The sequence below is a fragment of the Amaranthus tricolor genome, chromosome 5, assembly GCF_026212465.1.
Source record: "Amaranthus tricolor cultivar Red isolate AtriRed21 chromosome 5, ASM2621246v1, whole genome shotgun sequence".
NCBI classification, from domain to species: domain Eukaryota; kingdom Viridiplantae; phylum Streptophyta; class Magnoliopsida; order Caryophyllales; family Amaranthaceae; genus Amaranthus; species Amaranthus tricolor.
In genome coordinates, this window is record NC_080051.1 from 18376234 (window position 1) to 18391811 (window position 15578).

A 15578-nucleotide genomic window follows, 5' to 3' on the forward strand; every position below is an offset into this window, starting at 1 on the left:
TAATTGCGTAGTTTTTTCAAAAATATAATCTAAAAAGTCAGTTTGTCTCTTTCTCCTATATCATCTACTTCATCTAAGACCTTTGCTATATCTTATCCTATAACAAATTTTGTTATAAATTATGATTGGTTTCCTTTGGACATCAAAATGTTCTTGTACCTATTACCACAAGTATGGAACCTCAAACCTATGAGGCCACCATAAAGAATCTAGATTGCCAAGAAGCAATGCAAAAAGAAATGCAAGCAATAGATTATAATGTTATTTTTACAAGTGATAAATCTTCCACCTGAAGACCTGAAAAGAAAGCTTTGGATAGTTGGTGGTTTTATATAAGTGAAATACAATCCGGATGGTGGTGTAGAGTTCCTTAAAGCTTGATTGGTTGTGTGTTGTTTTATATAAGTGATAAATCTTCTACCTGGTTAGGTGTGTTGTTTTAGAAATCTTTTTATGGATTGAGTCAAGCACCCAAATTTTCGTCTGCGAAGTTGGCTATCTCTCCGAAATTATGTTTTTAATCATTCATATTCAAATTAAACACTTTTTACTAATCAAAATGGACTCCTCCAAATTAGAATTCTCATTTATATGTGGATGATTTAATTGTTTTTCGAAAACAAACAATCGTTGTGCACATGTTTTCATATGAACTTTAGTGCACTTAAATATTTTCCGGGTAAAGTTTTTTGAAATCCAAAGGATATTTATCTATACAAAGAAAATATATAATGTTGGCATTCTTGCTAAATTAGATTAGCTTGGCTTGATACCTTCTCTTTTTCCTATGGAACAAAATCATAAGTTAGCGAACTCTATTAAATCTTCTCTTGACTTGATTTTGCTTACTCTATACACATACTCCTTTATTCCTTGGTCCTCCAAGTCATGAACATTGGAATACTACTCTTTGGGTGGTATGATAAAATGTTTCCTGGTCAAGGCGTGATCTTATATTGTTTAGATTATGATCTATTTTTTAGTTTTCCTTAGTCATTTTCTTTTATCTTGGAAATTGAACAAGCAAACTACAGTCTCTTGATCGATCAGTAGAAACAAAGTTTAGGACTACGGCCACTATGACTTAGACAAGTTAAGTGGCTGAAGAGTTTACTTTGTAGTTTGAGGTGCATCATCCGAAAGCCATGTCGGTGAATTGTGATAGTTAACATAACTTTTTGTATTGCTCAAAATCTAATTTTCCATTAGTATAGCAAGCAAATAAAAATTGTTTGTCATTTTGTGCTTGATGCCATTTAACATAATAGCATCAATGAGTTTTATGTACGTTCCTTCTAAAAGATAACTGGTTGATATTTTCGCTATAGCTTTGGGACAAGTAGGGGAGGAGCAAAATTTGAAAAATTCAATGAAGGTCCTATGCAATTTCAAAAATTATGATATTTATCTAATAATTTTGCATCTTTAATCACCTAATATATATTAAGTAATTTAATATTGAGATCCTTAATTTTTCGGGGCTCTGTGCGGTTGAACATGCTCAAAACCTCCTAAAGCAACAACCTCAATTCTCATTTCTTCTTCTCCAAAGTTATCTCTTACTTAAGAGCGGTGATAGGTAAGATTATATATATGGTTTTATTGTGATTAATTATATAGGCTTTATACTAGGGTTTTCTTATTCTTGTGTATTAATATATCTTTCAAGGGCTCATTTGGATTGAGAGTTAATATCTAAGGGATAAAAAAGTTAAACTAATAGACCAAATTAGGTAATAGCGGCAAAACAAAGATTTTAGAGGCTTTATTCATTTTTGCGATGTTTTTAAAATTAGGCACTTTATTATATTAAAAATAAAAAATATTCCACCTGATGAAAAACAATTCAAGACAAAATGTATTGTAACATTATATATACTTCAAATATAAAAAATGTTTACAAACAAATCATTTTAAAAGTGTTGCTCGGAATCGAGCCTAAATAGTACCATTTAATATTTGATTTCCCTTATTTCTAAGAGCCCTAGACGGTCAGCTATCCGAGATGCCCCTAGTACCGACCATGAAATTAAGGTAATTAGAAATGCAAATGAAGTATTTGAAATAACTTTAAAGAGATAGAATGAGAGTAAACCAAAAAAAAATAAGAAAAAAAAGGATGATTTCCCTTATTAATTTGGAGGAAAAGAATTCCTGCAATCTTTTCTAGGGTAAATTTATACCCAAAATGAGAAAATTAATTGTTATTTTATCCGTTTTTATTACTTTCTGATCAACTTTTCCACCTCTCAAACAATCAAATACTTTTAATTATCTATCTAACTAATTTTATTTTTCTACTTTAATTTTTATTTATTCATTAAATATTTATATACCATAAATGAGAAAAAATATTTCAAGGATTTTGGTTTTCCTATAATTTGCATTTTGCAATACACGTGTCTTATAGAATGAATGATCTTGGCTATTTACTCAGGGACTGCAACTTCAGACCTGAGCTTGCTCAAGTTATGACACGGATTATCATTTAAAACGCAATTAATATATATTTAATTTTATAATAATGAAGTATAATGTAGAAAAAATATAGTCTAATCAGTGTAGTGCTCATAGAAATGATTTATCATTATATCCAGTATAGTCCGCCCATAAAAATACTATAATCAGCGTTTGGAGAGGGAAGGAATACGACAACCCATAATCATAAAGGAAAATGCGGTCAAAAAATCCCCGACTCAAAATTGATCCACAAAATAATATGTCTGGGTTTCGATGACCTTTCTCATAGAAATGATTGTTTGGCCCTTTATATACTAGCCTCCTGAATCCAACTATAACTTTTATCTAAATGTAATTTATGTTCTTGAAAAAAAGGTAATTGTAAAGTAGCTAGAGCCTAGAACTCTTCTAAGGTATTATATTTTTGGTCGAATAAATATAAATTTTTTGATCAAATTAAATTTTAAATTAGGGTTTTGAGTTATATCAAACATTCAATAAGCTAGCACAATTTCTAACAATTAATTATACGGTATGCATTGACTAGAATACCCCCGTCACCCAATCGAGAAATCTCTGATACCTTCTTCTATAATACACAGAAAATCTTAATAAAAGTTGCTTGTTTGCCACATAACATGACTATCCATGGTGCCCCGGTCCAATGCATTTAAATTTTTCCGCCTTATACAAATTCAGAATAACATCAATAATTGATAAGCATAAGGTAGAATTCTTTTTTATTAATTGAAGTCACAATGATCAAGACCCCGCACAAGTTCGGATTTAGGAGAGGAAGGTGACAGACATACCATATATATACATCATTTAAGAAAAGGATAAAGAAGACTGTGTGCACTCAAATAATCCCAAAAAAATGGATTCTGCAAAAAGAAATATAAGTGATATACATCTCGCCTAAAAAGGCTCAGTAGTATTTGGCTTGTTGCTAAACCAAATTAATAGATCTAAACCAAACTAATTTTAAATGAAAAAATATATGAAAGTGAAATTAATACTAGATAAAATATTTCTAGAGCGGAGCTTTATAAAATAAATTTGCATAGTTGATGCTGTATGCTTTTTTCTACTTTCTTCCAATATATTTCTTTCCGGCCGTCCACAATGTATAGTCAAAACAAAAATACTTTAAAAAAAAAAGCTACACCAAATAACTACCAAACAACATGCAAAGAAATCAAAGGAAAAAAGTAATGTGAAATATATAAAGAGGGTTAGATAAGTAGATGAGTAATCAATTATCATATGAGATTTTGAATAAATGCGAATTATTAGTTTTAATTTAAGTTTGGATCTGCTGAAGTAATAGTATTTTTTTTAATTAATTAAAATCCATTAATAATATCAAATTCTATAACATATTATACACATAATACATATAAAAATAGTAGGATTTTGAATTCATTGTACTGCTGCATATTAATCTCGTTAATATTAAAAAAAAAATACAAAATAGCCAAAGTGTTCAAAAGTTATATACTATCTTTTAGATATTATTTTGCATAGAGACATTTTAAAGCCAATCATCTTATTTTACATATTTCAAAAAGTTAGGATAGCTCCAAAAATATATGTATTGATAAATGATAATAGTGAAGACATTAAATTCTTTTTCTTTAACCTTTGAGGAATTTTTTAAGAGAATGATCATCTTAATCCCCAAAAGCATAAGCAAAGGCTGGGAAACATGATACAATAGGATAAACTGTAAGACCCCACTTTGAACTCATTAGTGGCTTCCATGTTAGTAGTTAGTAATTTGCTTTTGGAAATTTTTTATGGAGGGCAATTGTACACTTTTTTTTTTTGGAATTATATTTTTGATTGCAAATCTTGAATTTTTAGTTTGTAATCATGATCAAAGCATGTACGTGTACGTAGTTGGTTGCTTTTATACTTCATACTTGATTTTTAATTATTTTTTTTATATAAGCAAAATCAACTCTAGTGAAACAATTTTTATTATGGTTTTATATTTTTAGTGACTACATTATGATTCAGATATTTTTTCAGAAATATTAAAGACTTTTTTCTCTCATTCTTATGATAAAGGTTCGATTCTAATAAAGCATCAATTGTTAAGCTTCTCCTCTTTCAGCAGGGAATTATTTTACCATAAAAATACAATGTGTAAGAACTTATAAGAAGGCAAATAAATGATAAGCAAAATAAACATCAAGTACAACAAAATGAAAATTAAATACCTATTTATTATACTCTTTATTTTTAGTATAAAACTAAATTGTTGATACTTAAATTCAATTAAACGTTTTATGTTGAGAATCACAAGTTGACTTAATAGTTGAAGACTTTTCTTCCACCCTTATGATTAGGGTTTAATTTTGACTACTTATTGAAAGTTCAATTTTTCCTTCTCATATTTTTAGGTGATTTCCTTTCACTCGAAAATAAAATATTCATATTAAGATTTAAACTGCTAGTTACACATTACAAAAAAATTCTCACAGTTTTGATCATATTAAATAAAAACCTAAAATGGAGGGAGTAATAAAATAAACTTTATTATTAAAATAAAGAAATCAAAGCAACTATTATAAAAATCTAATTGGTGTCCAAGAAACAATTAAGAGGATAAAACTTGGTAGTCAAAGTGTATGGAATTATGGAATGGATAACATAAGGAGCCAAAAGCAATTCAAATTCAAACAAAATGAAAATCCAAAGTAGCTGAGATTAATATTCTCAAATGAAATAAAAAGGCAAAAAGTATATTCAAATAAAACCAGCTCCCAATGTGAAAGAAGAAAAAGTGAAAAAAAAATAAATTAATAATGCATAGGGAAATATGAATCATGTCTAATGTTATGTTATGACCCAACAAAAATATGTTTGATAAGCAATGTGTGCTGACCACTCAATGCTAACTTTTAATGATCTCAAAAACCGGATGCATGCGACATTCATATTGGATCATGGGCATGCTCCTCATGCATTTGCCACCTATTTTGTGCTATGATTATCATATGAAAATCAAGTATACTATGCATCATGGTTTCATAACAATTGTTGCAAATTGACTAGCTTCCTCATTCAAAAGTTACTAGTATCAAAATATGAGTGTTGGTTAATGATTATGTTAGTGTTAACTACTTTCAGTCATGTAAGTCGACCAACTACTATTTTCGATATCTATATAAGGAGTAACAGTGTAACACAAATATAAACACCTCATCGATATGACAATGACCTAATCGAATAGAAATATTATCTATCATCTTTAGGATTGTAATTTCCCACTTAATAAAAGTAAAACTTCATCCCAATAGAGGAATAAAATGATACTAAATTCTTTATATGTTCCTCTTAATTAGCATCATGTGTTTTTAGGTGACAATAAGTGAAATAAAAATTAAGTCAAAAAAATAAAACAAAAACACAAGTGGATGATAAAAATGAGTGATTAAGATAAAAAATAAGTTTGAGTGTATAATTAAAAGGAGTTCAGAATCATTGTACATATTAAAATGAACAATAATGTTATTGAGAGGGGCAAATTGGTCTAATATTACTATCTAAAATTTGTAGACGTTTATATGGACATTGACAAATATATCTAACATATATAGTATACTTCAATATTTTAATTTATGGATAAGAAAGGATACCATGTAAAGTAGAAGTAGCTAAAAAAATCCCAAATAACTAGATAGGAATTTGGAATATACAGTACATACTATAGTACTATACTATACCCCACAAACATTGGCAAAGAAACAAGTTTTTGATAATAATGCATCAAAATAAAAAAACAATTAAAAAAAATAAAACTTGACAAGCTTAATTAGTGCTTCAAAATACTAATTTAAATTCACATTAAGCTGATGATCTAATGGGTTGCATGATAATCAATGGAAGTATTCGACGATGTTGAGGAAGAAGACGATGAAGATGATGGTGAAGCTGAAGATGGTGATGGCCAGAATTGGGCATTCTTCACCTTTGAAATACTTGTTAACACACTTAATGGTGTCACATTTCCTATAACCGTCACTTTTTTTGTTTCCAAATCTATGCTATATGATGTCACTCCTGCAAAAAAACCCATTCATTATTTTTTAAACTTATGTTTTTTTAAGCATGATATTTTAATATATGGTGCATCAAGTTTGTTATTAAAAATAATATATGAGATTAAAGAACAGATGGGGAATTCTCAATCAGAGTCGTTTCTCACCCTAGATTAGTTAACATTTGCCCATGACTAAGAGCTAGAAAGGAGCCTAATAATTCAACTCAACAATATTATCACGCACGATGTATAGAACACCCATTTGTAAAATTTTAACTTTATTCAGCCCAATACCTCAACTCACCATGCATTTTTATTAGGTTAGTTCTTATGTCAATTAAGAAACTGTATATAACACATCTATATATACAATAATAATTATAATTTTTAGGTTCTGTTCCTTTTATTTTATCAAGCACTCATTAAAATCTAAATCAATGCTATATAAGAAGGGTCCTCTTTTATTTTGTCTAGATGTAAAAAAGACACAGAACAACTTAGCTTTAATATCAAGACATGCTAATCAAAAATAAAGAAAAAATGGAAAATTGTTGGTGCTAAATGAATTGGAAGCTTGTAGATGGAAAGATTGTTTTTATGTAATTAATATGAAATAGACCTCTTAAAAAATGACAATGCAATAGCAACTAATGACATGAGTATGACACTTTAACATATATGAACGAGACGTATTTTTTATACTCTGTCCTTTCTGTTCGAATTCTACAAATTTATCTTTCTTTTATGAAAATTCAAAACCTTAATTAACATAAATACTCTAATTGCTTCCGTCTTAATGGTTTGAACTTTTTATTCATATTTTGGCTTTTCATTATATTTGCTATTGACTTTGACATTTTACTATACAATATGTCACAATTGGATGTTAGTATTTTATGACAAATAAAGTAATAATTGATAACATTATCATTGAACTTGTATAGAATTAAAAGCATAAAAACTTAATAAGTTTTAATTCTAAAATCAATTTATTATAAAAAAAATATGTCAATATCTCTCTAATTTTTAAGAAAATATTATATGTAAATTATTTTCAGTAAATATATCAAACAAAAAACACATCTATGAAATGGGACACATGGAATATTTGTTTATTGAAAGGAAATTTGGAAAAATAAAGAAAAAGAATAATGGACTGACCTTCCATCTTGGAGAGATGTTTCCTAAGCTTGCCAGCACAACCTTTGCAATGCAATGATACTCTCAATATCACAACCTGCATATTAACACAAGCAATAAAAATTACTCTTATAATTTAATTAATTATTTAATGGCGATAAAAATTTTGTATGGAGTTGATTTATACTAATTTAGTGTGCACCGATTATAAAAAATACGTAAATAGTAAGTATTTTTACTTGCATATATAATTAAATACAATCACTGAGAATTATCATTATTATTATTTGATTGATGCATGTTAAAAAAATATAAATTAAGTCAAAAGATTTTTACATTAATGGTAGCAAGAGACAACAAAATCATCAAAACTTCATGTATTAAATTTTTATTTTTTTAATTAATTATAATTATATATTAAGTTAAAAACAAAATTAAATAAAAATCGAACTTATTATAACCGCAATAGTTGCTTGACACTTAATAATATCACAAAAATTGGCCTAAACTCGAAATACCAACCATATTCATATAATAGTACAACTTCTGACCATAAAAGATAACCGTTATAAAAAGCATCAATATTAATCACACAGCATCCCAATTAATCTACACTAATCAATATTAAGACAAAATTAATAACATAGTAATTAAAATTAATTACCTGGTCACGAGATCGATTATTACCAGTAGAAGACGATTTCTTCAAAACAATAGAATCATTCCTGCAATTATCCTTCTGATTATCCTCATAATCATACTTTCTTATTTCATTAGTAGACTTAATCACCCTTTGATCACCATAATTAACAAGCTCTAATGATGATTTATTACTCTTTATTTCCGTATCAAAACTCTTCGTTTCATGAACTTCTGGGTTTGTTGTACTTACAATTGGAGTACTAGGAATCAAAGCCCAAGCATCATAATTTTTAGCATTCTTTCTATTATTAGTAAGTTTATGATGATGATGATGATGATTAGACTCAGAAATTGAGTCTAGAAACTTCGATTCACCCAGAAGATACCGAGAAGAATGAGTTCTAGAAGGACTAAGAGTAGGATTATAGCTACATTTTTCATGAAAGCGTCGATAATCTATGGCATCTGCTGAGCTTTTTCTTCTGGGTGTAAGATCAGATTGTTTAAGAATAGAAGGTTTTTTTCTGGGTTTTTCACGGTAAGATGAAGAAAGTCGAGGATTAAAAGGAAGTTCAGAAATGCAACGTGCTCTTGAAGAAAATAATGAATTATTATTATTATTATTATTATTATTATTATTATTATTATTATTATTATTGGTAAATGATTTAGTTGAGTTTTTAACCATGAAATGTTGGTGTGTACTTGAACAAATGGCTGTTGATGATGGTGACGAACATGAGAAATCTATGGATTTGAGGTTTTTTATCTTTAATGGCATTTTTTCTGGGTTTTTTTTTTTATTGAAAAATTGTTTAGGTTTGTAGGCCAAGTTATTAGGGTAGGTTGTTTTAGAGGTGAGGAAAAATGGAGGAGAGAGAGAGGTTTTTTGAAAGGGAGGTTTGAGAGGAATTGGTTGTTCTGGTTTTAAAGTGTTGAAGAACAGAGGAGGGGAAGAAGAGGGTTAATTTGGAGGGTTGTGTAGGGTCCACTAGACGGTCAAATGAAATGTTGACTTGTAAATAAATGTGAATTTTTTAAAAGTAGGAAAGTAGGAATAGGAGCTATTTCTAGGGAATTTACAACCTAGGAATAAATTGTAATCATACTCATACCATGATTCATGATATAAATTAGACAAATTCTCAAATCATTCTAAATCAAATCTTATAAAATAACGTTAATTTATGAAATTAATAAATAATTTTTATATAATACTCCCTTCATTCTTTTTTGATTTTTCATATTATTATAATGGGTAGTTTCAAAAGTTCTTCCACCTTAGAATACTTTCTAATTTTTAAAAAGTTTTTATCCTACTCTTACCCCTTAAAACTCCTTCTTTTCTTTTAATATACTCATTTTCTTTTATTTATAATTATTTTCTATTTTATACTTTCAATACAATCATTACTTTCCACTGCTATTTAATTAAAATAATATCCAATTAATTTACCTTCTTGATTTGTTTATTTTGCTATTTATTATTTATATCTTTTTGTGTGATTTAGAAATGTGATTGATTAGGAATTTTTACCTATTGTATTTTAAAGTGGTTACTTATATCCTTAAAATAATTGTTTATTGTTTTAAAGTGATCATTATTATAATTTTAAAATAATCGCTTATAAGCTTAATATGATCACTGACAATTATTAAAATGATCAATTATTATAAGTGATCAATTGGATAAATTAGTTAATTATATAAGTTAGTCTCACAATAAAACGGTATCATACAAAATTTGTTGAAATGATTATTATTATTATAAAATATAAACAAATATTGCTTCATCTTCATCTATCTATCAACTAGATACACAACTTATTATTAATATACATTAATAAAATGTGAAATTAAACTTATTAACAATAAATATATTTACTCCTTTTGATGTTCTCTTAAATTGCTACTTCAATATATACCGTTACCATTTAAATTTACTTGCGGGTAATACATGTTAGAGAATATATCATTGATATATTTTAGGAAATAGATTATTTGTATATATTTAGCCTTTATAGTATATTTGTAATATAGTTTTCTTGTATTTTTATGGGAAGATATCCGTAATATAGTTAGTTTCCTTATTATTTGCTAGATTGTTGGCTAAAATGTAGCCTACCAATTGTATCAATGATTCGATACTAAGCAAGCAATTAACTTCCTTCAATAAATTATTATATTACTCCCTCCGTTCTTTTCTGATCTTTCATTTTGAATTTTTCACACATATTAAGTAAGATAGAATTTTTGGGTTGTAGTGGATATTATTTTAATTAAATAGTAGTGTGAAGTAATGATTGTATTAGAAGTATGAGGTTGTAGTGGGTATTATTTAATTAAATAGTGGTGTGAAGTAATGATTGTATTGAAAGTATGAGAGAGAAAATAATTATAAATAAAAGAAAATTGGTACATTAAAAGAAAAGGGGGTTTTAAGGGGGTAAAAGTGTGATAAAAACTTTCTAATAATAGAAAGTATTCTAAAGTGGAAGAACTTTTAAAACTACCCGTTATAGTAATGTGGAAAATAAAAAAGAACGGAGGAAGTATATATTATTTACTAAAAGGTTTGGAAAATGACACATACTATATTTCAAGATAAATGGTCAAATGTAAAAATATTTGCCAAATCTATAAAAATTTATATCTATAAAAACTACTAATGAAGAAATAAGACTGACACGTCTTAGACTTTCAGCAAAAAATTTCTCGTTCATTTTTATGCTGATGGAGTGGTGAATTTGCAGTGAAAATCATTTACTAATATAGTACAATTTAACGTGTAGATGAAGATTTGATAAGCAGTATCAATTCCGAATTATTTACATTGGTAAAAGAAAATAACTTGTTGATATAGCAAAATGAAACGTGACAAATTTGTAAACCAACATTATTTTTCAATATTTTCAATATTATATCCAAAATAAGAGAGAATCATATCTTGATATAGCAAAATTATTTTTCAAGATTATTTACCAGCTGTAAAATAATTATATCTTGATAATTATACTAACATGCAAATTCATGTCATTGCTACTTATCCACTTCATATTCCTATTTGCTTTAAAAAGTAGTTTTATTATTAAATGAGTAATTTCACCTATAAAAAAAAATTTAAAAAAAAATCGTACGAATGGTAATATTTTCTCAAAATCTTTAAAATGAGACCAAATTTGTATAATATTTCCAAATTTGTATAATATTTTTGACTCTCTTTAAATACAACATAAAAAATCATTCAATCATTCAAAAAAATTAAGCTTTATTATAAAATAATAATTCTATTTGAATGTATTAAAAAATTAAATTAACTTTGTTCATGAAAATATATTATTAAAAAAATAAATATAATATCTCACTTTATTATATTTTAGCTAAAAGAGGTCGAAGACCATAGTGACCTGTTGCTGATTTCCTTAAATTCATGTGATCATGTCATTGTTATCTATCTATATCCTATTCCTATTTGCTAAAAAATTAGTTTTATTTAATAAATAAGTAATTTCACCTATAAATAAATTTTTTTTAAAAAATTGAATACGAATGGTAATATTTTTTCAAGATCTTTAAATAAGACCAAATTTGTAATATTTTGGACTCTTTTTAAAAAATTCTGAAACTCATTCAATTATTCAAAAAAATAAGCTTTATTAAAAAAAATATACTATTAATTTATTAAAAAATAAATAAAAGATCTAACTTGACAATGTTTTAACTAAAAGAGGTCGAAGAGTGACTTGGTGTCCGTTGAACAACCAGTCAACAAGAATAAAGTGACATAGTTTGGAAATTGAGATAAAGTGACATGAATTTTCATCTCACTTCATAATTCCAGTGACATGCAATTGCAAACTAATTGTCTACTCTGTATTTGCTTAAAAAGTTATTTTATTTATTAAATGAATAATTTCACCTAAAAATATTTATTTAAATAAAAATTAAACCAACGATCTTTTTTCAAGATCTTTAAAACAAGCTCTTATTAAAAAAATTGGAAAAATCATTCAATTATTCAAAAAAATTAAGCTTTCTTAAAATAAATCATTTTGAATATATTTTAAAATTGTAAATTAGTTGTAATCATTTAATTATTGTAACAAACTTAAGTTATTCACGATATATTTTGTTTTCTCATTTATTATTTTCATAATTTTATTGTAAAGAAATTTTAAATATTCATTATATATATTCTTTAAAATACTTACAAATAACCTTTAAAACCTTTAAAGTAAATAATCTTTAAAACAAATATTATACAAGTATAGTATTAACTTTAAATCGTTTTTTACAATCGTCGTGCATGACATGTGTATCTATCTAGTAAAATAATGTTCTCCAAAAAAATTCCTCTCTTAAAAATTATAGAAGTAATTCTTAAAATAGAAGATTTGCCTAAACTATAGAGAACATTAATTAATTTATAAGATAGTTTTTCAATTATATAATTATTATTAGTTAAATAAATAAATAATTATTTATTTTATTTGTTAATTAAGATAAAAAATTATCTTAATTATTACTTAATTCCTCAATCTTAAAATAATTTAATTACTAAAATATAACACTACTAACTACATAATAATATTATTTACTAGAACGCTTGGAAAATGACACATATCATAGTCCCTTTATTTTAAATGTTCCTCCCATTCACTTTTTTTGCATATCCCAATGCAAACTTAAAAATCAAATAATTTTAATTTTAAGTTTTTAAAGATTCTAAAAAATTGATATTTACATAGTATACATTGAGACAAATCTACAAAATCCCACACGATTATGTTTTTCCTACATATTGATGATAAATCGCAGTCAAAGTTTGACACTAAAATTCGTAAATTTTATTTGAGAAGAATATATGAAAATAGAGGGAGATATATTTACAAATATAATAATATTCTCCAAAAAATAAATTTCTCACTTAAAATAATTTAGATTCTTAAAATAAAAGATTTGTGTAAATTATAAAGAATTATTAATTAATTAATTAATTTATGAGATAGTTTTTCAATTATATTATTATTATCAGTTAAATAAAACAATATTTATCTATTTATTTTGTTAATTAAGATAAAAACTAACTTAATAGTTACTTAATTCCTCTCTGTTAAAATAATTTAATTGCTAAAATATAAGATTTTCATAAATTATAGAAAATCATTAATTAATTAATTTATGACACATAGGTTTTTCAATTAATTTATTATTTTATTTTTTGGCAAATAAAAACCATTTTCATTCACCAGAAAAAAATACCAATATACACTAAAATTTGGACCGCAATCTTTCTTATCTGCAACAGTATGAAAAGGACACCCACCTTTTATGAAGGGTTTTCTCGTCCCACTCTTCACGTACATAAGAGAAAGGAGAAGTCACCAAGAAACAAGCCAAATGAGGCAACAACTAAACATAGGAAGCTATACAAATAAGAGCAAAAAAAAGGGCACACTAGCAGACAGCAGGTGCCATGCCAACAAAACAAAACAGTAGCATGAAAAGCAGCCTCAGCACACCTCAACCATGATGTATTGAAAGAAAACAGCAACAAAACCTGAGTGTCTCTAAACACAGCAAACACAGCAATGATATTTGAGTGCTGTAGCAGATTTGCTTCATCAGAAAACACATCCAAAACCTGATTTACTTCATCAGAAACACAGCCAGAAAACCCAATGTCTCCAAACAGCAGCTGAAATAAAGAAACAGTGCACACCGAGCCCAGATCATACAATAGAACAGGTATATTCAAGTGATTGAAAACGAAGAGCAATCTTCTTTTGAATCTGCATAACAATGTGACTCGGATGAGGCACCATATGCTCCCAGACAGCAGTGTTTCTACTCCTCCAAATAGCATAGACTGAGCAAGCATAAATAGAGCACATGGGCTGCTGTTGCTTTTTATTTAGTTTCCGTTTGCGGAAATTCCATTGTTGCAATGTGTTTGAAACGAAACCCTATGTACCCACCTAACCCACATGGACTCTTTCATCATGCAAACGTGCCAAGCAATCTTGCCCACAGCACTTTGATTCCAAAAGTATAGGTTGCGGATGCCAAGCCCTCCAAACTTCTTAGGTTTGCGAACCTCCTTCCAATTCACCATTCCAGGTTTATGGGAGTCAGCAGTCCCAAACCATAAAAAAGATCTAAAAATAATTTATACAACTGATAACTTTGTTCGACAGAATAAACATTTGGCACCACTAAGAAGAAATGCCCATTAAGACAGAATTAATGAGTTGAAGTCGAGCCGTATACGAGAGATGTTTGGCTTGCCAACTTTTTAATTCTGCTTGTCATCCTATCAACTAACTGCTCACATTTAGCAATAGAAAGATACTTGGATGAGAGAAGAACACCCAAGTATCTAAAAGGCAGAGTGCCAAAAGGGAATTAAGTGAGTTCGTCAATAGCAACTCGAATATGAGGAGCAACCCCTGCTGTATAAATGGCCGACTTGGAAGTATTGGCTTGGAGACCTGAAGCTTGGAAAAACCCTTAAACGCATTACTAAAGTGTTCGAACTGAAGAGACATCCCTTTTACAAAAAAGCATCAAATTATCAGCAAAATAAAGATGGGACAACATAATATTCCTGCATCTAGGTTGAATACCATAGTTGCTTTCAACGCTTCTCAAGAGTCTCAAGAGATATTCCATAACAATGACGAAGAGCAAAGGGGATAAAGAATCACATTGACATAAACCTCTCCTAGCTTGAAAAGTAAGGGTAGGGCTACCATTGAGTAGAAGTGAGTAACTAGTTGAGGTTATACATGTCAAAAAATGTGGACAAAATGATCAGGAAAATTAAGAGCAACCAGCATTTCTTTAATAAACATCCGATCCATCATGTCATAGGCTTTTGCAAATCAATCTTAACTAGACAGCTAGGGTAGCAGTTTTTTTTTGTATACTACTTGACCAAGTCCTGACACAGCAAAATATTATGCATAATACTCCTATCAGAGCCTAATGCCCCTTGGGCTTGATCAATTAAGCTACCAAGAACCAGTTGTAACTTAGAACAAATCAACTTGGAGATGCATTTATATAAGACGCGACAACAAGAAATAGGTTTAAAATCACCTGGATGCAAAGGACAATTTGTTTTTGGGATCAAGGTAATAGTAGTAATATTGCAGTTGTTGAGCATCTTCCCATTGCGGAAGAAAAGGAAAATAGCCTTGACAACATCATCACCCACAATGTCCCACGAAGCTTTATAAAATCTACTATTAAACCCATCGAGGCCTGGGGCCTTATCATCAGG

The 15578-nt window shown here is 27.9% G+C and overlaps 1 protein-coding gene across 1 annotated transcript; it reads right to left on the bottom strand.

Annotated features, from left to right (window-relative positions):
* Window positions 1-6111: 6111 nt before the first annotated feature.
* On the bottom strand, window positions 6112-9237 carry LOC130813687 (protein SODIUM POTASSIUM ROOT DEFECTIVE 1-like). The gene is made up of 3 exons (XM_057679530.1): window positions 8316-9237; window positions 7673-7748; window positions 6112-6531 (listed from the first exon to the last, which is right to left on the bottom strand). The coding sequence occupies exons 1-3, from the start codon at window positions 9072-9074 to the stop codon at window positions 6329-6331; spliced, it is 1038 nt and encodes a 345-aa protein (XP_057535513.1). The 5' UTR covers window positions 9075-9237; the 3' UTR covers window positions 6112-6328.
* Between the last annotated feature and the right edge of the window lie 6341 nt (window positions 9238-15578).